Source organism: Xenopus tropicalis, chromosome 2 (assembly GCF_000004195.4).
Source record: "Xenopus tropicalis strain Nigerian chromosome 2, UCB_Xtro_10.0, whole genome shotgun sequence".
NCBI classification, from domain to species: Eukaryota; Metazoa; Chordata; class Amphibia; order Anura; family Pipidae; genus Xenopus; species Xenopus tropicalis.
The window spans coordinates 147,648,032-147,673,685 of NC_030678.2; the positions used below are offsets into that span (position 1 = coordinate 147,648,032).

The window sequence follows — 25,654 nt, forward strand, 5'->3', positions numbered from 1 at the left end:
AACTTGCCATCATTCATTAAAAATTAATGGATGCTAATAAGTCTAGTAAATATATGTATGTGCATGTTTGTATTTTAATTATACTCGCATTTACTATGTACCTCGTTCTTCCCGCCTCTCTTCATTGCGAGAATATCCATTCCATCTGTCTGATCTGTCCTCTCGTCTTTCCTCGTATCTATCTCCATAACGATCTCCACCACCTCCACCACCTCTGTAATCATCATCTCGACGATAGCCACTCCCAAAGGCCCTCCTGCCGCCCCGGGAATCATAGCCTGTTTTGGAAAAACAAGAAAAAGGAATTGTTACGCATCCCACAGAATATATTTAGCTGTTAAGTTCTGCACCTAATGAACAGCAACAGTAAAAAAAATAAATAAATTAAAATTCCATACCTCTATCATAATCACTTCGATTACGATCATCATACCGATCTCTACCCCTGTCCCTTTCATAGCGGTCTCCATCGCGCCTTGGACCATCACGGTAACGGTCTGATTCATAGCGGTCACTGCGATATCCTGCATTGAAAAAAGTCAATTAAATTGGGTGGTAGCAGAATATATACGCTAGAAGTCAACTTCATAAATCCTACTTAAATTCAATAATTATTGAAAATATAGTTAATTTTTTAAGACCATGAACTTACTGTCCCCCTGGCTGTCATCTCCACGACGTGGAGGATAATCATCAAAGCTGTCTGTGCTAGGCCGCGCCCTCCAATCAGAAGAATCTGTCTTGTCCGACTCTCTGTTGCGATCACGATCCCTACCAAATGAGCGCTCATCCCGGTCTGTACAAAACAATATTTGTTGCATGAATGATACTGCAGATTATGGATTGGATTTGAGCTAGACCAGTGCTGTCCACCATCTGTGGTGCCAATGGCTGGAATTTCACTAGCATACATAGTGGAGGGCCGCTAATAAAAGCCAATTTTGACCACTCCCCCTTTTTAAACCACACCCATGTTATCACAAGAGCTTTTAAGACCATGCCCACTTAATGGTGGTAGCGCAGCATAAACTCAAATGGTTGGTGGTCACTGCGGGATATCAACCATCATTCATATGTGAAAGAATTATATTATGTCATATTTAGACATACCCTTAAATCTATATGCCTCCTCCTCCCCTGCAGATAGCACAGCAACCCCCAGCTCATACTTACACACATTAGGGACCATTTAATGGCTATATCCAACTGCTAACAAACTCCCAGAACAAACTTTTGCCAGGTTCACCTCCCACAAACAGCATAGGGCAGGCAGAATATGGCAAACACAGGCAGGGTAGGGCAGGGAGAGTATGGCACACAGGCAGCATAGGGCAGGGAGAGCATGGCACACAGGCAGCATAGGGCAGGCAGAGTATGGCACACACAGGCAGCATAGGGCAGGCAGAGTATGGTACACACAGGCAGTACTCTGCCTGCCCTAAGCTTCCTGTGTGTGCCATACTCTGCCTGCCCTATGCTTCCTGTGTGTGCCATACATTGCCTGCCCTATGCTTCCTGTGTGTGCCATACATTGCCTGCCCTATGCTTCCTGTTTGTACAATACTCTGCCTGCCCTATGCTTTCTGTGTACCATACTCTGCCTGCCCTACCCCACTTGTGTGTGCCATACTATGCCTGCCCTTAACTGCCTGTGTGTGCCATGCTTTGCCATATACACAGGCAGCATAGGGCAGGTAGTACATACAGTGACACAATGTCTGAGGTGTGAACAGGTTAACAATGTGGGTGATTACAGTCTGAGCCTAAATTGTGAACAATGCAGAAACTAAAAGGTGTGAACAACACAGGGGATTACATATTTAAACAATGCAGGGATATTACAGCCCGAATCGGAGGTGTGAACCATGCAGGGGGCCAGTTAATCCCAGTACTCATACCATTTAAAGCTTACACAAAGGTAAGCCATCAAAGCAGCCAGACAGGTGGGGGGGGGGGGGGGGCGGCACACACAGAGGCGGGTCGCCAGTTGGACAGCACTGAGCTAGAAGATAAAGTAGACTAGACAATGGATTCCTAATCTGAGCCCCATGCAGTTTGGGATAAAGTGAAAATCTTTTAGTTGGTTTTACGTAGAATGAGAACAAACACTTCCTAAAATGAATGTTTTTTTTTTTTTTGTACATAAACATATATAATCTGATTGAAACCATGACAGTCCGCCTACATTGCTCACACCAGCTCCATCCCCACAACTACTTTTAGCCTCACAGTGATCCAACCACTCCTTCACCTTGTTCCATTGTGATAGTGATGGATTCTGAGAGTTTAAGACCCACTGTGCACATCCCACAATGGAAAGTAGAAAGAATTCAAGTCCCAGAAATGATCCCTTTACATTAATTGACCATGTTAAAAGAAAAAAAAAATGTTTGTATTTATTTTTGGAAATTCAGATAGTGTTTATGCATCTTTTCTACACAAGCCCAACTGAATGGCTTGTCCAAGTGACTCATGTTCTGGGCATCTTGTTTCAGGTGACGCAGCTTTGGGAGGAATTTAGACCAAATCTGAATATGCAAATTAAATCTGCGATTTGGTATAGTGTTTATAAGAACAGTGTGTGCAGAATTTGTTAATTCAGTTAAATACAAATGTTATGCATTTCGTCCACCTTCATGCTTCTTTTTTTGCATGTTTGAACTGTTCATTTAACAAGTCTTAGAAATTAATAAATCAATTTAAAATTGTGAAAAATAGGCATTCTATAATATATTGATAGTTGTGTGAAAGAGAAATGTAAACTACCCCTTTACTGTTTGACCTACAGGATAAAACCTCCTACAGACAGAAGCAACATTAAATCAGGGCAAAGATGATACATAACATGTGCTCAAGAGAAGCTACTCTGAGTGTAATTTCATCCAGGCCCCAAACTGATTCAGATTTCAGATGCTAATTCGGATCCATCAGCCCGATTCGCCATCTTATTTGCCCGTGTAGGGGCACCCCCGATGTGCCTTCCCAATCGATGCCTGTCCTAAAATTGGAAAGATCTCAATTGGGCAGGTTTGATTTTCCGTTGGATTGAGGACTGCATCGGCTTGTTGATTCAGTTCTTGGTCTGAAGGCGCCTATGTCCACTGTTTTAATCCAATTGCAGCAATCAAATTAGCCAAATATTGCCCCCATTTTAGGTGGGCATATCGGGAGAAGAGCTGCTTGTTTGGTGACCTTGCCAAATGAGTGGTTTGCAACATGTAGGGCCACCTTAAAGCTTTGCTCAGTGTGTCAGCCCCTTCAGTAACTATTTTGTGTGTATGTACATCCGGCGTCATTAATTGATAGCAAAGGGAAGAGGCCTTATGTGCATAACAACTAAACAAAGAGAAACAACTCCAGAAAGGATGAACAACATTTTGTTAGTGCTTACCTTTATCTTGTGCCTGATCAGCAATGTCCACTCTTATCCTCCTGTTCCCAAGAGACTGTAAAAAGGAAGAGGAAAAGTCATGCAAGTCCATAAAACAACAATATGTACTTTTTATTTTAAACTATAAAAAAAAATAAAAAAATTATCTAGACTATCTCACAAGGCATCGAGATAAAACAGCATTTGATTTCGGACATGAAAATACCCCCCTTTTAAAGTTTAGAAAGGACCTTCCTGCATTAAAGGAGAAGGAAAGACTAATAAATAGTTAATCTCGAGCTGCAGGCATAGATTCAGTTCTCTCAATAGTGCCCTTAAAGGAACAGTAACACCAAAAAATGAAAGAGCTTAAAAGTAATACAAATATAATGCACTGTTGCCCTGCACTGGTAAAACTGGTGTGTTTGCTACAGTAACACTACTATAATTTATATAATAAGCTGTTGTGTAGCCACGGGGGCAGCCATTCAAGCTGGAAAAAAGGAGAAAAGGCACAGGTTACATAGCAGATAACAGATAAGTTCTGTAGAATACAATAGTGTTTTATCTGTTATCTGCTATGTGCCTGTGCCTTTTCTCCTTTGAATGGCTGCCCCATGGCTACATAGCAGCTCATTTATATAAATTATAGTAGACTTTCTGAAGTAAACACACAACTTTTACCAGTGCAGGGCAGCAGCACATTATATTTTAGTTACTTTTATACACTTTCATTTTTTGGTGTTACTGTTCCTTTAAGTCTCCCCATATTTCACCTGTTCAGATGATCAGAAGCCAAACAGGAAGAAAAAACGTTGAGCTGTGTAAAGAAATTTCCCATAATGCCTCGCTCCTGCACCGAGACCCAGACCCGTGTACATGCTCAGTTAGTAAGACTATGAGGTAGCTTCCTGCTGATTGGCTCAGATCCACATTCCTAAGGAGGGGGGGAGTAAGTTCTTAGCATTCTTGAGGGAGGGGGGAGTAGGAGAGGGGAGAGAGCTGCGTGTCTCTGGCAGAGGAAAACAGACAACAAATCCTTTGACAGAACTCAGTGCAGCGTTTCTGTGAGTGCTTATGGCTGTATTTACATAGACGTTTCTGATAAAGCTTACTTAGTTTTTACCTTTCCTTCTCCTTTAAGTATGCTTTTTATTTTGCAGTTTGTCAGTGGTTGCCTAAATCTCTGATGCATTACTTGAAAACTAGTGATGTCAAGACAGACTGGTTTCCTGGGTTTTGGAGGCTGACAAACTGTTTAAAAACACCCAATTCTAAGTGAATTAAATAGGAATCACTGTCAAGCAACAAACAGTGCAAAAAATTTCAGCACTGTACATTCTTTAAAGGAAACCTATACCCCCAAACAATGTAGGTCTCTATATAAATATATTTTGCATATAACACTCCTTCCTGTTACATTTAAAGCTGCATTATTTCTGGTCATGTGATCACACAGCCCATCACTAAATGGTGGATCAAGGGAAAGGAGGTAAAAGGCAATATTTACTGATATATATATATATATATTCCAGTTTGGCGAGATTCTTTAATAGGCCACTTAATGTGATATAAACTATCTGTTGGTTAAGTATGGATTCTGGAGGCCTGCCACTTGACAGGACCTGGCACCTTGAATGGGGGGAAATTTAAAGAACAATGAAAGTTAAAAATCATCAGTACTTTAAAGCAGTGCTGTTCAACCTTTGTGGTACTGAGGGCCGGAATTTGTTAAACCCTTTGTTAAACCACAACCATATTAACGCAACAAACATTTTTAAGACCATATACACATTAATGGTGGCAGCACATCAAAAAGACAAATTAATGCAGTGATTAATGCAGGGATATCACTCATATGTGAAAGATTTATTAAATCTTAATAAGCCATACCCTTAATTCCATATGGCTTCTTCTCTTCTTTGGATAGCACAGAAAGCCACAGTACATAATTATACACTTTAGGGACCCCCTAACAACTACTTCCAAATGGTAACAAAATCCCATGACAGAGTATGGCACACACAGGGAGCATAGGGCAGGCATAGGATGGTGCACACACAGGCAGCACAGGGTGGGCAGCATGTGCCACACAGAGGCAGCATAGGGCAGGCAGAGTATTGCATGTATAGGCAGCATAGATTTGAGGTGTGAACAACTAAGGGACCTACAGGTGTAGACAATGGAGGGTCTTACAGGTGTAAAAAATGCAAGGGCTTTCTGCCTAAATCTTAAGTGTGAACAATGTAGGGGGGCATTTAATATCAATACTGATACCATTTAAAGCTTACACAAGCAACTGCTTGTAAGCAGTCACAGCAGCAACACAGAGGGGGGCTGCAAAGACAGCAAAGAAAAGAGCATGGTCTTATCTGAATATTCAGTATAGTTCTCCTTTAAAGTGTTTGTCCACTACACACGAAACTCTAAATCATCCTGTCTGTAATGTCTCTAACGGGAGTATTTTTCAGGCAATCAGCCCTGAGCACCATAATGCCTGAGAGCAAGCAGAAGTGTCAGCTCTGTGGCAAATGCATTTTTTCCCTTAAATAACACCCAAGGTTATTTATGGGCCAGGAATCCAGCTCTGTCCTTAACTGTCAGTATCAGTTTACAATTTTAGCCCATGTGTAATTTACTAAAGGACATGTTCCCTGTGAAAATTCAAGTAAAAATGTTTTTGCATCTTTTTTTTTTTTCTTAAAATACTTTTGTTTTTATTCATTTAAAATGTTTTCCTGATTATTTTTTTTTAACTATTAAATCTACAGCCAATGTTGTTGCAAGTTTCAGATTTTTGTGAGAAAGTAAAAATGGTGGAAAAAATGTTGAAAATGTGAATTTGAGTAAATAAATCTGTTGTTTGTCTCATGCAAAGCATTTCAAAAAGACTCATGGGAAATAAGTCAAGGCTTTTGACAAAGCAAACAGCTGCCCATGTCCTCAAATATGAGCCTTGCTTGACAAGCTTGGTTTACACCAGTGCATATATTATTTCCCACACTCTATAACCCTTCTACAACCTTTTGCTCTCAAAGAAATGTGTGTGTCAGCTAATGTGTTAAGCTCAGTATTTTTGGGTACAGAGATCACTTTGGAACACACTAGAGATATTTCAAAGACAAAAGGTGTTATTGTAAAACAGGCAATGAAAAAAAACAAAAAACTTCTAGAACAGTAAAGCTAATATGCGATATACAGTGAAACTTTAATTTTACATACCATGATTTTAAGGTTTCCTGTATTTTACACAGTTTTTTGCAGTCCCACAAATTTATAATGTATTTCCCTGATTATACACTATTTTTGTCCCCTCAAAAGCATAAAATTGGGGTTCTACTGTATAGGTAAATACATAATTAACTCCTCTTTGCTATAGGCAAGTGCCAAACAACAGTAAAAGCTATAGTTCCTGGGGCAGGAAGCATCTCCTGAAGCCTCCCTGCTCCTTTTGATCGCTCCTGTCACACAGAGAGATAGAACAAAGCAAGGAGTCAAAGCAGATGCTTTGTGTACCAGGAAGTTAAGCTTTTGCCATTCCTCCTAACCATCACCAGGAAAGTACAGGAGAAGGCCCTATGGCCAGAGATGTCCAACCTATTTTCCCCTCTTTGTCTAATACTTTGCTACTGAGATTCTGGGAATTGTAGTTCAAAAGCCAGGGGCAGGACATTACTGCAGTGATTACTGTTGCTGACTTGAAAAGATGGGACCTTAGGTTTTATTCTAAAGAATGCACTATCTACATGGAATTTGTATTTGCTTTCCATATTTGCATAAGTACTCTTGTTTCTTTACCCTAGACTGTTGCTTCTTAACATTAGGTCCTCAAATGTTGTAGGACTTCAACATGTATTGATACATGTTTATTAAATATGTGTAGCCCCCATAACAGGTACTTTACTAGGATTTGTGCTCAGTGATGCTCACAGCAAAAGACAGCCTGAGTCAGCTTGGACTCACTGCAACTTCCTGCAGGGGAGAGAGAGATAAGTGGACTCAGCTCTTAAGGTGGCCACACACGTGGCTATTTACGATCTTTCGTGCGACCATCGGTTGTTGAATCCGCCACTAACGTTCAGGGCTGAAATGGCAGATAAGGAGGTAGAAACAATAGGATTTCTACCTCCTTCTGCCGATTCAGCCCTGACGGCATATTTTGCTCAGGCACCTTCTATGGCGCCCGATCAAAATCTTTTAAAACCTGGCCGATCGGCGAGTCGAACGATATCAGCAGCCTCCTGCAATATTGGTCAACTCGCCGACTTGCCATACACGCACCGAATATCGTACGAAACGAGGTTTCATACGATATTATTGGTGCATGTATGGCCAGCTTTACAGTCTATTATTCTGTTTAGGAGAGATTGCTATTAATGCAGAGTCAAAGTCTAGCTGGCTTTGGGATTGTTAAGGTACCTCCTTGTCCTTCACAAGCCTTACAAAAGGTCAAAATGGAGACTTTGGTACAAAAACACGCAAAAGAATCATTGTCCCACAAGTGAGTGACCATTAGGGGATGAGAACCCTCTAATAAAAGTGTCAGTTACCAATATTCAGAGGGACACAATGAGTAATGAAAATGAATTCTTTTTTTTATACAAATCTTTTTATAAAGATCTTATATAAAGCTGGACAAGCACAGGCCAATTCCTATTCTGGACTGTGAAATTTAGCAACAACTGGATGGCTAAATTTTTCTGATCCAATCAGCCTGCTCTTGGTCTGAATGAGTATGAATGAGTGGGTTTATCTGCCACTTGTACCAGCAGGATGCATCAGCTCATGTTGTATTAAGAAAGAATCAAAATACTATATTTATGAATACTTGTGAAACAAATTACAAAAACACAAGTTTTATAAAAAAAAAAAAAAAAAAAAAAAATAATGTACTTCCTTCTAAAAACATGGTGGATAACTTCTGGCTATAAAAATTAATGTCCACTACAAATAACATACAAAAATACATCAGATTAAATAAAATAATGATGTTAAAAAAATTATGCAATTTGACGAGAAATTGAAAAAAGTGCTGGGGCTGTTACCCAAAAAAATAGGGCCAATGAGGAAGGAACAAAGGCTAAAGACTCCTACCAGTACATTTACCAATAGCCACCACTAGGCAATTAGCTTTGTCTACGTTTCTTAAGTAAAGGCGGCCACGGGAAGATTTTAGCTGCTGGTTTGGGTCCTGCAAACTGATTCGGCAGCTTATCTGCCCATGTATGGGCACCCCTGTCAGGCCTACCCGACCGTGATCTGGCCAATTTTAGGCCAGATATTGATCAGGCAGGTTTAATTTTCCAGACAGAGGACCACATCAACGAGCCCCTGCAATTGCCCACTGCAGTAACCCATAGGTGCCCTATGTCCCCCGTTGCTATGGGTTACTGCAATGGTCAATTTATATCAGCCCTACAGAGTTATAACTATAATTTTGTTACAGTACATAAAATTATATAAACAGCAGCTTTTACCAACTTAGTTTAATAACTTACTTCCTCATTGAGGCTTAAAGCCCGTAGTAGAGAATCCAAGTCATCAAATTCTGCATAACCAAAGCCTTTTAACCTCTCTGGATTGCTTGGCTCGCGGGGTAGACGAACAGCACTTATCTAGATTTAAATCACAAAAATGTCATTGGCACATGCCAGGAAAATAAAGCTGTGCTATCACAAGAATACTTTATTAAACTTGCCAGTAACTTACATTAAGCCCCCTAAAGAACTTCTGGATGGATTCCTCAGTTACATCATACGGAAGGTTTCCGAGAAAGGCAGTAAAAGGGGGACTTTTGGGGAGACGGCTTCGGTCCACATTAGGTTCACGAGCAGCTCGAGGAGCCGTAGGCAGGATGGATCTATCAATAGGGGGTGCTCTGTAAGCATCATCATCATTACTGTGCCACGTAGTAGAAACTGCAAGAAAACAGACATTACCAGTAACCAGGATACACTATCATTTTATATTGTATTTCCAATCTGGCACCATGCCTAGAACACAGTACAGTTTTGATCTCCAATAAAAAAAGGAGCATAATGATACTACACAAAATCTAAAAAAGGACTGCAAACTGATGTTGGCCATAACACTAGAAGATCTGCATGTTAGGTGAGGGCAAGCTATTTTCCACTTAGTCAAATTAATAACTAAGCCAGAGTCATCAAAGTAGTCTTGTTATGATCATATAAACAAGCCAATCAAGTGACCAAGTGGTGAGACAATAAAAGCCTGTGTAAGGCCAACTTTACTATAATTTCAATGTGGAACAGCTTAAGAGCAAGCATTCTCCCAGGGAATGCTTGCCAACCATTGTCTCAGTGATTACTGCCCAAAACCAGTTAGCATTTTTAAAGAATCATGTGGAGTATATACTGTAGAGGTTTTGTCTCAGTGACCAGGGAAAAAAATGCCAAGACAAAAGCCACATGCTCTATTACATTTATGGAAAAGCCACCCTGCTGTCATACAGTTAACAGACAGGACAGGGAGACATGAAGTCACAGTTAATGCCTCCAGAAGTAAAAGGATATTTAAACCCTAGCATCTGCACTACCATAAAGAAACATTTAAAGGAGTGGTTCACCTTTAGAATGGCAACTTATAAACAACTTTTCAATTAGTCTTCATTATTTATGTTTTATAGTTTTTGAATTATTTGCCTCCTTCTTCCAACTCTTTCCAGCTTTCAAATGGGCGTCACTGACCAAGGCAGCCAAAAAACGATTGCTCTGTGAGGCTACAATGGTATTGTTATTGTTACTTTTTATTACTCGTCTTTCTATTCAGGATCTCTACTATTCATATTCCAGTGTCACATTCAAACCACTTTGGTTGCTAAGGTACTTTGGACCCTAGCAACCCCATAACTGCTAAAATTTCAAACTGGAGAGTCGCTGAAGAAAGCTAGATAATTCAAAAACCACAAAAAAAAATTAAGAACAATTGCGGTTTGTCTCAGAATATTCCTCTCTATCATACTAAAAGTTAACTCAAAGGTGAACCCCTTTAAGATAAACCCATTTGTGCCATAAGCCTTAGGTTAATTTGTGGCATTTCAGAGAGTGTCAATTAAACTTTTTATGTAAGTGCTACTGAATTAACTGAATTAAGTGCAAAACTCTATACAGAGCAATGGCTTTTAAATGTTGAGGCAATCTTAGTCCAAATTTGTGCTGTTAAAATTCAGACAGGACAAAAATTATGCAGTATAATCTCTCAGTCCTAGCAGAACTATTTAATAGCTGCTAATATCTTTACAGGCATCTGCATAAATAGGATTGTTTATATTATAATGTCAAGATGTATTAAAGATACATAATGATGCATTAATTCACACATAAGGAATACAACAAAGCTTTATAAATGTTTAAATATATTTTATTTTCACCAAACTCACCATCTCCTTCCAAATCATCCGTCTCATCGGCCCAGTTGACAGGTTTTGGGGCATAGGTGCTGCCGCCGCCACCGCCGCCGCCGCCACTGCCACCACCACCACCGCCTCCCCCACTGCCTCCATCATCTGCTAGGAAATCAGTCAATGTCAGGGTCTTCCCCTTCTTGTTCTTCTTCTTAGCTGATGGAACAAAGTTATTTTAATTTTAAAAACAGACTGCAAAAACAGAGGTTTATATAATAAGCAATGCAGTCAAAATGCAGAAAGGCCATACCATATTAAAGATACTTGCTTAATGTAACAATCTCACTTGTCCATCAAACCCCATCCTCATATTAATCATACATTTCATACATTGCCATATGCAATTGGCAAATCAGTATAAGCCCTATTTACCTGGCTGATGTTAAAGATACAAATAAAGATTTTAGGGCTTTTATGGGCACATGCTCCTTCAAAGACTGCATCGTACATTCAGAAGGTAAAACTGCAAACTAAGGCTAATGTCAAACAGGGTGCTTTTCAGGCCAAAAAGTGCCCAACACCTGCTATACGCAGCATTTCTTATGAACGGACACTGTGGGAAACTATCCTGCAGGCTAAAAGGCACCATCTGTGAGATTAGCCTGAAAGTCCCAAACCTTATCAGCCTGTAAGCCACAAATGTAGAAAAGTGTTGGAGGGAGACATGCATGGAAAAAGCTCCTGGAGTTTGCCTAACCCCATATTGACTGCTAGCTTGCATGAGGAATTTCTGAGCAGCACACTAGTGTTATTATGTTTACAAACTTGCCTTCAAGAATGGAATTACAAAAAATAGCTCTTCCTTTGAAGCACTAGAAGCAAATGAGGTGGCAAACCACTGGTGGGAATCACTGGATTTGCCATGGGATAGCTGCACACAGGGCATTTTGTCTGGTGGTGAATTTATAGTGGGTGGAGAAATGCACAAAACTACTCTTGCCATGTACCAATAAAAAAAGTGAAAAGAGTTGTATTAATGGACAAGGAAAGCAGATTAAACATACAGTCTTATATTAAAAGCCTTACTATAATACCTTCAGCAGCACTATCTAATCAACAAAAAGTCAGACATTTTCAAGTTTCAGTACAATAATTTAAAAAATATCCCAAAATCACTAATAATCCCCAAATCAGAATAATGCCAAATCACTAATAATCCTGCATCTGACACAAAGACCAAAATCAAGGACCATGCGCATTGTATCCTTGAGTGAGGCATAGCATGCGCAGAATTTGTCATTTCTACTCGTGCGCTGTACTGGTTGTATACATATTCAGTTTAGTGAACAAGAGTAGGGAGTGTGACGCTGTGGATCAGGAGGGAGGTGGATTATAATGGCACATACACAGAGATATTGCCTCCAACATGTTGATGACATTGGCGAATTAATATGCCAGTCAAAATGGAAAATTGAAGCTACTCTGTGTCTGGTGCTTTCAAGGTAGATTACCAATGCATAGATAATCCCACTGCATAATGGATTCCTGTAACATAAGGGCCGTGACATAGGGGGAGAGCAGTTGCGCCACGATAAATCTCCGTTGTCGCTGGTGACTAATTTCCCCGCAATGCCATCCCACCAGCTAGAATGTAAATGGTGGGATGGCATACGCGGCACCACAATTTGCCGAAGTTTCCTTTCAAGGCAACTTTGACAAATTGCGGCACCGCATATGCAATCATACCAGCGATTTACATTCTAGCCAGTGGGATGGCATTGCGAGGAGATTAGTCGCCCGCGACAATGGAAATTTGTTGCGGTGCGACCAATCTCCCCTTGTATCATGGCCCTAACAGTAACAGAGGGAACTGATAATTAGGTTATGTGCTTTACAAGTACCAAATGTAGAGCAGTTTAAATCTCCCTGTTTATCTCAAGAAATAACTAAAACAAAAAATATTTGTGACAAGGCAAAAAGTATGTTCAGCACAAGCCCTATTTATTGCATTTACATTGAACAAGGGACATATTGCCCTTTTTAGATACAGTCAAATCCACTATATAATAAATTGCATGTGATTCAGCCGAGACCACAAGGATCACAAGAATGACCATTGTGTTTATCTACGGGTCCTGAATGAGAAAATGTATTATGACATTGGAAGATGAGACTCACCTAATGGCAACTCTTCGTGAACTACCCTGCAATACCTTACTGCAAAATTAGGCAGGGTTTAACTCGCGTAAACCCTGCTAAAACCAACAGTTTAAAACCAAAGTACGGATTTAGACTTAACTCTAAAAAAGAGTAAGTATGTACCAATTTACCAAATTAATGGAACAACATAAGATTTATGGAAGGCTAGTTGTTGTGCTCTGCTGTTCCCTCATGGAGAATAGTGTAAATGAAAACACCATTCCCTGGTGGTTATTGCTTTTCATGTGAACAACCATGCCATATCTAGCCTCTATTCAGGCATTAACAAATTCAATTAGGTGCTACAGCCCCTTTGTTCTTAATACAGATGAACCAAACGCCCAATTGTGCTTGGGACTTAGCTGATTCCGAATGTCTGGCAGAATGGTGTTCGAACCATTCTGCCAGACATTTTTTTTCCCATGCTTATTCTTTTCACCTAAAAGCTGTTTCCCCTTTTGGAAGGCCAGGGATACTAGGGATCAATGAACTCCTAAATAAATATCTTGCATATGTTAAGAAAAAACCTTCTAGCTAGCCCAAAATAGACTGCTAACTGCATCTATAAATATGGCATATCCTCCCTTTAAGATATATGACACCCCTTGCATTATTTTACAGCAGCCTAGAGGAAAGATTAAACATGAGATATCACATCTTAAAGGGCCTTGCCTTGCATTCTGACGTTTCCCATGCTGAATGCACACACTCTCACTTCTCACACAATTCAGTTTTTGACCGAACTGTATAAACTGCCATGGGTGTAACCCCCTCCGCCCCAAGCAAATTAGCCAATCAAAATCTAGCACAGCAAAGTAGATAATGATGTTCCTTTGTCCTATCTGTAGTGACCACACTCTCAAGGGATTCTAGTTTATGTTGCTAGCAGTAAATTACGATACAGTGCAGTGAATTTGGGTGGAGTTTAGGGACAAACCTGTACAACATACAAAATACAGCATTACAAACCTCTTAGAAAGGGGGAAAAAATAGCACCCTTTTTGACACGCTTAGTTGGCCTAAAGAAAAAAAGGTGAACTGTTTATGTATGAGTGTGTATATGTATGTATATTACAAACACACTAAGGACCAAGTATGTAATTACTGAAAAAACTATGTTTTTTTTTTAACAATGACATCCTTAGTGCTTAAAGAGGAAACCTCAAAATCCACGATCAACATCTGGTTCCATGTTGAAGTGATGGATTCTGGGACTGGGAAGTGCACAGACCCCTTAAAGGAAAAGTAACACTAAAACTTTTTAAGTGAAAAAACTATTCTACCCTGCACCAATAACTGCCCTATCCTGCAAACCCCTTAGTATTTTGAATGCTTTAAAGAAAATACCTGTTAAAACTTGGCTTCCCGTCAATTGAACTAAGCCGACAAGGAGAAAGAAGGAGCAGGCATTAACTATGCGACGATCGATTGATCGAGTCTAGCCTGACTCCTTTCTATACAGAGAGAGAGAGAACAGCACCAGCCCGGGGTAGCTGCAGCGCTTCCTGCCTCGCGCGCGCGCAGTAGAGTGAATAGTGGAACTTTAACAGAGAAGTTGGCTTTTCACTCTACTGCGCATGCGCCGGCAAAACGAAGCAGGAAGGAAGAAACGCTCGCTACAGGTACCCCGGGGCTGGTGCTGTTTTCTCCTAACAGGGGCACCAGCCCGGGGTACAAGGTAAACGATTGAAGTCACTTGGGGGTGCCTAACATTTTGGCACCCCCAAGTGACTTATCCTTTAAAGAAGGAAAGTCACAATTGCTGTGGGGGGGCTGGTGCTCCTCCTCCTTCTTTCTTTGCTACCTCTGGGCTAAAGCATACACAGCAGAGTGAAAAGGCAGGCTTTTTTGTTGAAGTTCTGCTATCCACTCTACTTGCACATATGCAGGGGTGCAAAAAGAAGCAGCATGCGGATCGTTCTGTGGTACTCGCTGAAAGAGCCCCAGAGTGGTGCACTTTCTTGCTAATGGAAGCACCCACTGGCCCAGAATACAATCACTGAGGGGTGCCTAATGAGGCACCTCCTATCTCTCAATGGCTGTGCCTTTCCTTTAAGGCACTGGCACGCAGGAAGATTACTCTCCAGCGATAAATCTACGCTACCGCAGGTGACCAATCTCTCCTAAATACCTTCCCCACTGACAAGAATGTGAATTGCAAGTAGGTGTCGCTTTGGTCTTCTGAACTCACATCACAAGGAACCGGCAATTCAAACTCTTGCAGGTGGGAAGGCATTTTACCCACAGGTGGGGCCAACGGGAACACACCGTTTGCGGGTCGCGGCTTCCAGCTTTATAGGTGTGTGCCGCCTCTCTTGCGACACGTCTGCAGGGCAGTCGGTTAGGGTCAGGTTGAGTTTTTCTCAACCTGCACATCACTAGCGGGCTACTAATCTCTCCATGTGCCACTGCCCACAAACTGATAATAGGTGAAACAGACTTGACTATCAGCAACAAATAAATACAAAGAGTTAAAATTCTTTATAAATGTATCTACACTGAAAAAGAAACTCACTGGCTTCTTTTCATTACCTACACAGGTTTATCCCTGCCTGATCAAAGCTTGTTTCCAGCTACTGTGACTGCACTTTCCAGTTAATAGCAACAAATTTAAACAGAAACTCTGCAACCCAAGAGTTCATTGTCCTGTTCTCTGCCCAGTAAGGCATTCATTGTTACACGTGCAAAACTGTCCAATAAGGCTCAGTGCTACCAACCATTCAGAATAGTATAAACTAAACAGAATGAGTCAAATCTTGTTATTTATAGATAAACATTTACTTGCCAGTACAAGAATTAATGGAAAAAAAGAAGAAGTTGTGTGCTAGCTAATCAGTAGTGCAATGCAGACTTACTAAAACTAATGTCATGCCAACTTCAACCCCTCAAGGTGTTGTCTGAATTCATGGGAACTCTATGTAGGTTTGCCACCTTTTCTTTAAAGGAACAGTAACACCAAAAAATGAAAGTTTTAAAGTAAAAGAAATATAATGTACTGTTGCCCTGCACTGGTAAAAGTTGTGTGTTTGCTACAGTAACTCTACTATAGTTTATATAAATAAGCTGCCGTGTAGCCCTGGGGGCAGCCATTCAAGCTGGAAAAAAGGAGAAAAGGCACAGGTTACATAGCAGATAACAGATACGTTCTGTAGAATACAATAGTGTTTTATCTGTTATCTGCAAAGTGCCTGTGCCTTTTCTCCTTTGAATGGCTGCCCCCATGGCTACACAGCAGCTTATTTATATAAACCATAGTAGTGTTTCTGAGGCACACCAGTTGTACCAGTGCAGAGCAGCAGTACATTATTTTGGAATTTCTTTTATACATTTTTTGGTGTTACTGTTCCTTTAAAAAGATACTGGCCTATGTCTTAGGGCTGTGACACGGGGAGATTAGTCGCCGCGCGACAAATCTCCCTTGTTGCAGGCGACTAATCCCCCCCGAAATAGAATGTAAATCGCTTGCGGAATGGCATACGCGGTGCCGCAAATTGCAGAAGTCGCCGAAGTTTCCTCTCAAGGCAACTTCGGAAAATCGCGTCAATTTACATTCTAGATGGTGGGTTGGCATTTCGGGGAGATTTGTCGCGCGACGACTAATCTCCCCGTATGGCACAGCCCTTACTCTTTCTGTCCTATTAATAACATTGGCATCAAGCATTATTTTTACCGGCCGGGCCAGTAAAATATCTAAATTGAGATGTTCCAAATCTGGGATTTGCCCAAGATGCCTATGGCTGAACCGAATCCTTTGACTTTTTTTCACCCTTTTTACCCTGTGTCCCAATATGCACCCGAATCTTTTGCAAATGCAAAATGTATTCAGTGAGTATATATAATGACCTAACTCCAAGGTAGTCCCTCAAAAACTGTTGGGCATGTCAGGAAACATTCAGGATAGGCCCAGGAATTTCAAGTACACAGAGGCCCAAACAGCCCCCCACCAGCCCAATAAATAGTGACTGGCTATGGCAGGGATCCCCAACCTTTTTTACCCATGAGCCACATTCAAATGTAAAAAGACTTGGGGAGCAACACAAGCATAAAACGTTCCTGGGGGTGCCAAATAAGGACTGTTATTGGCTATTTGGTAGCCCCTATAAGGACTGGAAGCCTACAGGATGTTCTCTTTGGCAATACATCTGGTTTTTATGAAACCAAAACTTGCCTACAAGTCAAGAACTAAAAAATAAGCACCAACTTTGAGGCCACTGGGAGCAACATCCAAGGGCTTAGAGAGCAACATGTTGCCCCCGAGCCACTGGTTGGGGACCACTGGTCTATGGCATCTTACAGCAGCCCCTCTGGCATTTGCCAGAACCCACTGTTTGCCAGTGTGGGCCTGCTGTTTGTCTCTCCCAAATAATTAAAAACAATTAAAGAAACGAAGATGTGATAAACTTCTTTCCAATAGACATTCATGACAAATGTGATACAATTTTAAAGTCGTTTCTAACTATAAATGAACCAGAGAGGGGGGTAAAACACTACTTTCAGCCTTGCACAACAACCTACCCAGCTAGCTTTTGCTACATTGTTACAAGAGTAAAAAAACAGCCAGATGTTATTTTCAATGGCAAATATTTCCCAAATGATTTTTGAAACCAGTGAGAATGCGTCATTAATGGGTATAGGAAGGTTGCTGAATAGCACAGCGGCATTGTGCGAGGGTTGCTGGGAGGAGCGCACCCTACAGATATGGCGCAATGTGCGTGAGTGCGGGAGCAGCCATATTCCCCCCGTGTGTCCCCATGACAAGAGGCCGCTGCGCGCAGGCCATGCTGCTGCTGATGACGTGTCTCCGGCCGCCGCGCTGTGAGGGGGACTAATGGCTGGGCCTTGCCGGCCGCCCATAACAAACACCATTGAGTGCGTAGGGCTCTCAGGCCGTAGGATTTGCGGGAGATTTCCCGGGCCGCTGCGCCACGTGTTTCAGCCCTAATCCTCCCGGGGAGCCGGGCGCACTGAGGCGCTTACAGAACTACAACTCCCGCCGCTGCCGTGAGCTATAAACAACACGAATGCCGCACTGTACTTAGTGCTAGTAGAGCACACCATACAGGTCCCCCAGAGATTCTATATCTATATAACACTAGTCCCCCGGCCGAGCGGCGGCCCCCGGTAAGGACGCTGGGACTTGTAGTTAAACAGCAGAGCAGCTGCCCCGAGTCAGTATGTATAAAGCAGTAAGTGTGGGGCGGCGCTGAGCGGCACAAAGGCCTCGGAGGCTGGCGGGCAGAGTGCGAATGCGGGCACACTAGTGGCACAGCGCTACGGGCAGGCGATGGAAGCACAGAGGAGGGTGCGGCCTCAGTTCGGCGGTGCGTCCGTGGCTGCAGATGGTGGCGGGACAGATCCGTCGCCGCGCTCCTTCCGCCACACGGGACACACAAACACACGCACCGCCCGTTCCGCTATTGACTCGCCGCGAAACGTAAGCGCTATAGGGGCGCCTAGGCGCCTTACCCGCCCAGCTGCGGCTCCGACCCCGGTTCCCCCTCACACACTCACCTGAAGCAGCCATGTTGGGCCGAGTGTGAAAGAACGCGGAGACCCGGATGGGGCGGTCACGTGCTCCCAGGGCTGAAGTCTTTCGGCAAAAGGAAAGCGGCGCGGGTCACGTGACTGGGCAACGCGGCTGCACGTACGGAGGCAGGGACGCCATGTTTGTTACGGGAAGCAAGGACACGTTGGGGTCCCAAGGCATGGTACCTAGTTACTTACTTTGTAACGCTGCCGTGCTGAACGACTGCTCGAATAAACGAAAAGCAGTAGATATTCTGCATAATGCGGGTTTGGAAAGCCTGAGGGGGGGCACATTAACATTTAATACAACACAGGAGCCATTAGTTTTAGGGGGCATTTAACTGACTATTGTAAAACACATTTTGAAGGCTTTTCATGCATCATAGTAACATAGGGATAGATGAGGACCTGTGATATATTAGCTGTTTTCAGGGTTGTCACAGTAAATCAGATTTTTTTTGTTGGGTTTAAGAGCCCTTAGGGCTGATTCACGAAAGTGTGTTAAAACATGCGCTATTTATAGGGTGGGGTATAAATGTTATCGCGTTTAAATTTTCGCGACTTGACGCACAATTCACTATAAGCACACTTGCGCTAAGTACTGCATGTGTGCTAATTAACGCACACCCAGAGCGGTAATTACCACATGCGCGCGCTAATTAACGAACGCGCAGCGCGGTACTTTTTGCGTGCACGCTAATTAGCGCACGTGCGATAACGTTTGCGTGAGCACTTATTGTCACGGCATTACGCACGCTGCAATTGCCACGCGGCTTGACGCACGTGGCAGCATAAAACTGGCGCCATTTTGCGCATTTGCCCTGGGAGAGCACAGAAGTGCTAGAGAGAGAGAGATATCTATATTCTTTTTTCTGTTAAAAAACATGCAGACCTCTAAAAAGAAGCACCTTCCTAATACCGTGTCCTCTAGCAGTGACTCTGAGAGGCCGGTTTACTTGGGGAGCTCTGATCTGTCCGAGCCTGAGGGCACAGACAGGGACTACCATCCGGAGGAAGCCACCGGTGAGAGCGATGAGCTTCCTCCCCCCTCATCTGGCCCGTCATCTGGGAAAAGGAAGAGGCAGGAGAGGCTGCGTAATCTTAAATTTAACGAATTTGAGAATGAGGCACTCATAGAGGAGCTGGTGCCTGTATACCACAAGGTGATTGGCAAATATGCCACAAAAACACCCACTGCTGTAAAAGCTAAGGCCTGGAAGGACATTGCGGAGCGTGTTAACAGCGTGGGTGTGTGTCTCCGCAATGTCCAAAACTGCAAGAAAAGATACCAGGACATAAAGCGGGTCCTGAGAAAAAAGTTGGCAGAGGACTCCAGATACAGGTAAATATCTTACATTCATCTTTCTATTTAAACACTCGCTCATCTGCTTTTCTACTCAACTGGCTTTTCCTTTTGGCTTACTGTCTTTCCTTCCTTTTTAAGAATAAACAGCAAAGATTTCAGTGGAATAAAAACAACAACATTTATTGGCTCAAATCAACAAAAACATAACTCATAACAAAAGCATACTATACCAAAACATGACCAGGTGCATCCTAATCTCCTAATGCGTTTCGCACCATGTGGCGCTTCATCAGAGACCTCCTCTGATGAAGCGCCACATGGTGCGAAACGCGTTAGGAGATTAGGATGCACCTGGTCATGTTTTGGTATAGTATGCTTTTGTTATGAGTTATGTTTTTGTTGATTTGAGCCAATAAATGTTGTTTTTATTCCACTGAAATCTTTGCTGTTTATTCTTATATTTGATTCAGGACTTAACAGTGGGATATGACTAATAGATTCCCTTTCTGAAACCCATTTATGATTTATTACTTTCCTTCCTTTTTGCCTTCTTTCCTACTTACTTTACTTGTATGTAATGTATGTATGGCATGCCTATTATTATGTGTGCAACTTATGTCCTCAAAGCTGTGTAGTACAACATCAAATTAGGCCAATAATTAGGGGGGTAGCATTTAAGAAATATTTAGCCAAATACTTAGGGGTCCGTTTACTAAAGTGGCTTAAATTAAGTGGGAGATTTTAGACACAGAATAAATGGCAAATATGTTATGGGCACTTTATTAAACGGGAACAAATATAATATTGCAATTATTCTGTCAACAAAATGGGCTAAAGACAAAATTGTTGGCAGAATATTTGCAAAAATTTAAACCATATAGCATATTGATGCTGTTACTGCTAAATGTAAGAGTGTAATAATAACTAATAAAATTTTTAGAAAAAAATATAAAAAAAAAAACTTAGGGCTTGCTGCCCTTCATATCCCTAATGTCCCCCTGGAGCTGGGCCAAGTTGCCCCGAAGCTGGGCCAACTGGGCCTTGATGGTGTTCAGGTCCTCCTGCACTGACTGAAGTGTGGGGTCAGTCCACCCAGGTGTTGTTTGGGTCCCGACATCTTCGGTCCGTTGTGAGGGTCCCTCGTCGGCAGGAGGACCTGGTGCGTTTGGCCTGGGGAGAGTCCGGGCCTGGGGAGAGAACTCCAGGGCCTGAGGAGAGTTGTCTCCAGTGGAGAACTCCAGGGGGGGAGTGTCCGGGGCCTGGGGAGTCTCTGGGGCTGATGGAGCCAATGTGGCCTCGGGGGACTCTGGGGCCTTTTCTGCCTCTTCAGGCTCTGGTGCTGCTGGGGCCTCGGGGGCCTTTGGTGCTGCTGGGGCCTCGGGGGCTGCTGGAGCCTGTGGGGCCTCTGGAGGGAGAAGAGGTGCTACATCCAGCTGAAGTTCTGTGAGATAGTATTGCAAGATGTTATTTAAATCTATTATACATATAAATATATACATTCATACACAGAGGGCTACCATCATAAATAACAGGGCCCCTCACAAGAACATTTTTTGGGCCCCCCTCCTCCCACGCCCCCACTGGCCCCTCCCCCTGTGAACCCTCACATAAATACAAAGGACACACAGACATTGTTAGCCAGGGCCCCCTAAAACATTCGTGGTCCTTCCCCAAATGACTCATACTATGGGCCGCTCCCTGCTGCTTCCCCCCTGTTTTAAACTTATTTATGCATATGTATTTTAAAATAGATGTGTGTGTGTATATATATATATATATATATATATATATATATATATATATATATATATATATATATATATATAATGTGTGTATATGTATTTTTTTTTTCAAAATGCCACAACATATTTAAAATTCCCTCTTTATTGTGAATGTTATTGTGTGTTTTTGAAAAAACATGCATATATACATATATATATATATATATATATATATGCATATATATATATATATATATATATATATAAATATATAGAGAGAGAATATACATTTCTTACATTTGTTTAGTTCAAATTCTTTTAGTTCAAATTACTTGCTAAATCTTTTAAGAAACGTATTGTGTAAAACCATATTAAAGTACAATAATTACCTTCAGCGATTTCCGCTATTAGCTCCAAATTCCTGCGCTTCAGGTCCGACCATATCCGCTGGAGCAGACGGAGGTCCATTTCAAGGTCAAAGCCCCTGCGCAACCCGTCTATTAGGTCACGCAGGATATCCCTCTTCCTCTCATGGACCCCTATGGGCCCATGCCCAGCGGCAGCCTGTCATATCCTGAACGCAGGAAGAATTGAATAATATAGCGCCTCTCCCCCGGTAGCAGCTCAGAAACCCCAGGCATGATGCTCTCAGTATTGTGACAGCAGGCTCTATGACACAAAATGGCTGCAAGTCGCGCGTGTCACGAGATTACAAAGTCGCGACAAAAGAGTCACCAAAATATACCTAGTATTGTATTTGTGCGATTTGTCGCGACTTTGTAATATTCACCGCTATAGCGGCGAATATTATGGCGACTAAATATTCACCTCTATAGTGGCGAATATTATGGCGACTAAATATTCACCTCTATAGTGGCGAATATTATGGCGACCAAAGAAACTTTGCCACTATTCTTGCTAACAAATATTCTACTTTGATGGGGTTAAAGTTAGCGACTGTTCATAGACTATACTCTTAGACAATTTAAACGCACTTTAGTAAACAGACCCCTTAATGCCCTGTACTGTCCTTTATCAAGGAGGATTATTGTTTAAGCATTGGTAAACACAGAGAGAGTATAAGGGAAAGCCCTGGGAGTTAGCGAGGCCACTTAGCAGCAACTTGCAGCATTTTAGTAGGGTTTTTGTGTCAGAGCCTTAGTATTGTTACACTTGAAAGTAAAGGGAATTGACTGAGGCAACAATGAGTAACAAAAAGTGACTGCGTTGTTATGGCTTGCTTATTGGAGACAACACAATAAAACCATATGTATATTTTCTTTAGATCAGGAACTGGAGGTGGCCCTGCAAAGAGGGTGCATTTCACCCGGTATGAGGAGCTGCTGCTGCCGTTTCTACACCGGGAGAGCGTGCGAGGTGTCTCCGGCACCTTTGATACAGACCGGAATGTTGGCCAAGGTAGGTGTAATGACAGTAATCCAAGTGTACTCTTGCAGAGAAGCTTAAGATTAAAGTGATACTGACACGAAAAAACAACTTTTTAAAATATAAATCTACATAAAAAGTTGCCTATAGGTCATGTTGATCATTTTTTACTGATAGGCCTGCTTTTGTAAGTAATTGTTACTTGAAATCCCAAAACTGACTGTCCCTTCTCAGCCTGTCAGTTATAGCTTCTAATGCCAACGGCCTCCTGCTGCACAAATATGGTCGCCCCCTCATAGAGGAACATGGGGGATCAGATAGGGAATGTAAAAGCTTGGACAAATACTTTTATGGCACAATTATAAATAGCATGCAAAGACAATGTTATGACAGATGTAAAAATAATTAAATTTTTGGTGTCAGTATGTCTTTAAGGTTAAACAACCTTTTTCTCCAACAGATACATCTCCACCTGGGCCGAGCAGAGGCAGACAAACGGCATCTGCTCCCATTCCAGGTATTATTCTTAACAAATTTGGTTCGACCTGTGTTTTGTGTTAGGCTTGTGCAGTAGCATAATAATGAATTGTGTCTGTGTATATTGTAGCTGTTTCAATTCCAGAAGTACAGTGTATTGCTAATAAGATAGGTGTGTTATTTGCCAAGCGTGTCTTGCTGGGTTAGGTGCAGTCCGTTCATCTTTGACTTTTGGACAGTCAATCTTTTCAACTTGATTTAACCTTTTTGCCTCATTTGGAATGAATCAATGTCCACAAATTTTTGGGTACAAATAAACTTGGTCATGTTTGAACAAAACTGACAACCAGTGTCCATGAAGTTTGTTTTGCATCATGAAGATAAGAAAAAATTAAATAAACTTTTTTTCTTCTTTTTTTCCAAAGGTGGACGCTCCTCGTCTGGGCTCCACTCCCCATGGCGCCATCCTGCAATTGGAGAGACATTTAGAGGGGAGGCAAGCGAAAGAGGGTCCCACATCGGTGGCAGCGTCGTGGCCTTCTCAGATGAGGAGCCGGCCAACGTTCCCCAGCAGCAGCAGCTCCAACACCAGGCCCCAACCCCAGGCCTCCAACCCCAGGCCATAAAAGATGGGTTCGACCAAACACTAATAAAGCACCACAAAGTCATGATGTGCAAACTGAATGTCTTGCATACTGACTTGTGTGTGGCCACTCAGGCCTACAATGAAGGTCAGAAACGCCAGGCCGCACATGAGTATGCAATGCGAAGCCTCCATGAGGCAGACAGCGCACGTAAGGCCCAACATGAGGCCGACATGTTGAGGCTACAGGAGGCAGACAGGGCCCGTACTGCCCAACACGAGGCTGCTATGTTGAGCCTGCAGGAGGAGAAGGTAGAGCTCAAAAGGCAACAAGTGGCTCTGTTGGCAGAACAAAATTCCCTACTAAAACAACAACTTGCTGCCCTCCAGCAACAGGGCCAAAAGCCAACAGAGCCAACAAGCTCTACCAGTGGAGCTGCTGGTGAGAGCGCAGCTCCCCCTCCTGCAGGCTCAACGAGGCAGCTTCGTAAGCGCAAATAAATTGGGCACGGTGATATTAGGGTTTGGTGGAACCTATCTTTTCTTTGGCCTATGTTTTGTTTTTGGTTTATAGGTTTTAAACCTGTTAAAAAAAAAAAATTGGGGAAGTGTTCCCTCAGAATAAATATTTTTTTTTTGAACAAGTTGTTTGGTATTTCTTGTGTATGGGATTAAAGATTGTAGGTACTTACAGGAAAAGTAATTGGCACGTTGGACAGGATCTGGTGGATGGGGTCCTCCAGGTCATCGGCCACATCCCCTGGTAAGCCGTGCCGGTTTGCAAGATTGTGCAGTAGAGCACACGCACCGACAATGTTGGCAACTTTGGTAGGGCTGTACATTAGGCTGCCTCCTGATTTAACCAGGCAGCGGGACCGGCTTTTTAGGACCCCAAACGTCCGCTCAATCACAGACCGCGCTCTCACATGTGCTTGATTAAAAGCACGCTCGGCCCGTGAACGCGGCCTGTGAATCGGTGGGATGAGCCACCGACAGCAGGGGTAGCCAGCATCTCCTGAAATAAAATAAGATGGAATAAGATGCTACAAACATGCTGCTGCTGTTTCCAGTCTCCCTGTGTCAAAACACGGCCCTTTTGCAACAGATGTGACAGCATGAGACTGATAGGTGACACTACAAGTAGCTGCTTTGACTCTCCCAGTGGCAAAAGAGGGCACTTTACACATTGCATAACAAGCTTATGGCAGGCAGGGACTGGTTTTACAGTGGGACACACAAAGCAAATGTGGACAAGTTGTGCTAGATAAGTGACACAAATACTTACCTAACAGCCACCCGTGAGGCATTTGTCCTGTCTCAAACGATTGGTAAAGCCCGGACTGCCTTAGGATGTAAGCATCGTGAGAGGAGCCGGGGAACCCAGACACGATGCTCAGGATGTTCATTTGTGCATAACACACCACTTGCACGTTGAGGGAGTGGTAACCCTTCCTGTTTCTAAAAATGTGCTCCCTGTCTTGGGGGGGGGTTAAACGCCACATGGGTGCAATCAATTGCACCAAACACATTGGGGATGCCACTTACCCCATAAAAATCCCTCTTAACGGCGTTCCACCCGGTCCGATGTTGTGGGAACGAGATAAAATTCCTGGACACCGAGCGGATGGCGTCCAGGACCTGGCCAAGGCATCGTGAAAAGGTGGGCTGTGACACCCCCCCATAAACCCCCCCGACCCTCTGGAAACTGCCAGTGGCAAAAAAG

The 25,654-nt window shown here is 42.6% G+C and overlaps 2 protein-coding genes across 3 annotated transcripts in view; one reads left to right on the forward strand and one right to left on the reverse strand.

Annotated features, from left to right (window-relative positions):
* eif4b (eukaryotic translation initiation factor 4B) overlaps positions 1-18,529 on the reverse strand; it is a 34,620-nt gene extending 16,091 nt beyond the window's left edge. The window contains exons 1-8 of one of the 2 annotated variants that reach the window (XM_012956763.3): positions 18,444-18,529; positions 10,770-10,949; positions 9,080-9,288; positions 8,869-8,985; positions 3,392-3,446; positions 653-796; positions 399-524; positions 102-278 (exon numbers count right to left, since the gene is read on the reverse strand). In XM_012956763.3, coding sequence (XP_012812217.1) covers positions 102-278; positions 399-524; positions 653-796; positions 3,392-3,446; positions 8,869-8,985; positions 9,080-9,288; positions 10,770-10,949; positions 18,444-18,456 — 1,021 coding nt within the window. In that variant the 5' untranslated portion in view covers positions 18,457-18,529. 2 annotated transcript variants of the gene reach the window in all.
* Positions 18,530-18,641: 112 nt separating this feature from the next.
* LOC100486950 (t-SNARE domain-containing protein 1-like) lies at positions 18,642-24,564 on the forward strand. Its single transcript, XM_002936644.5, has 4 exons — positions 18,642-19,800; positions 22,771-22,904; positions 23,332-23,388; positions 23,774-24,564. Exons 1-4 carry the CDS (start codon positions 19,343-19,345, stop codon positions 24,430-24,432), a joined length of 1,308 nt encoding a protein of 435 aa, XP_002936690.2. The 5' UTR covers positions 18,642-19,342; the 3' UTR covers positions 24,433-24,564.
* The last annotated feature ends 1,090 nt before the right edge of the window (positions 24,565-25,654 follow it).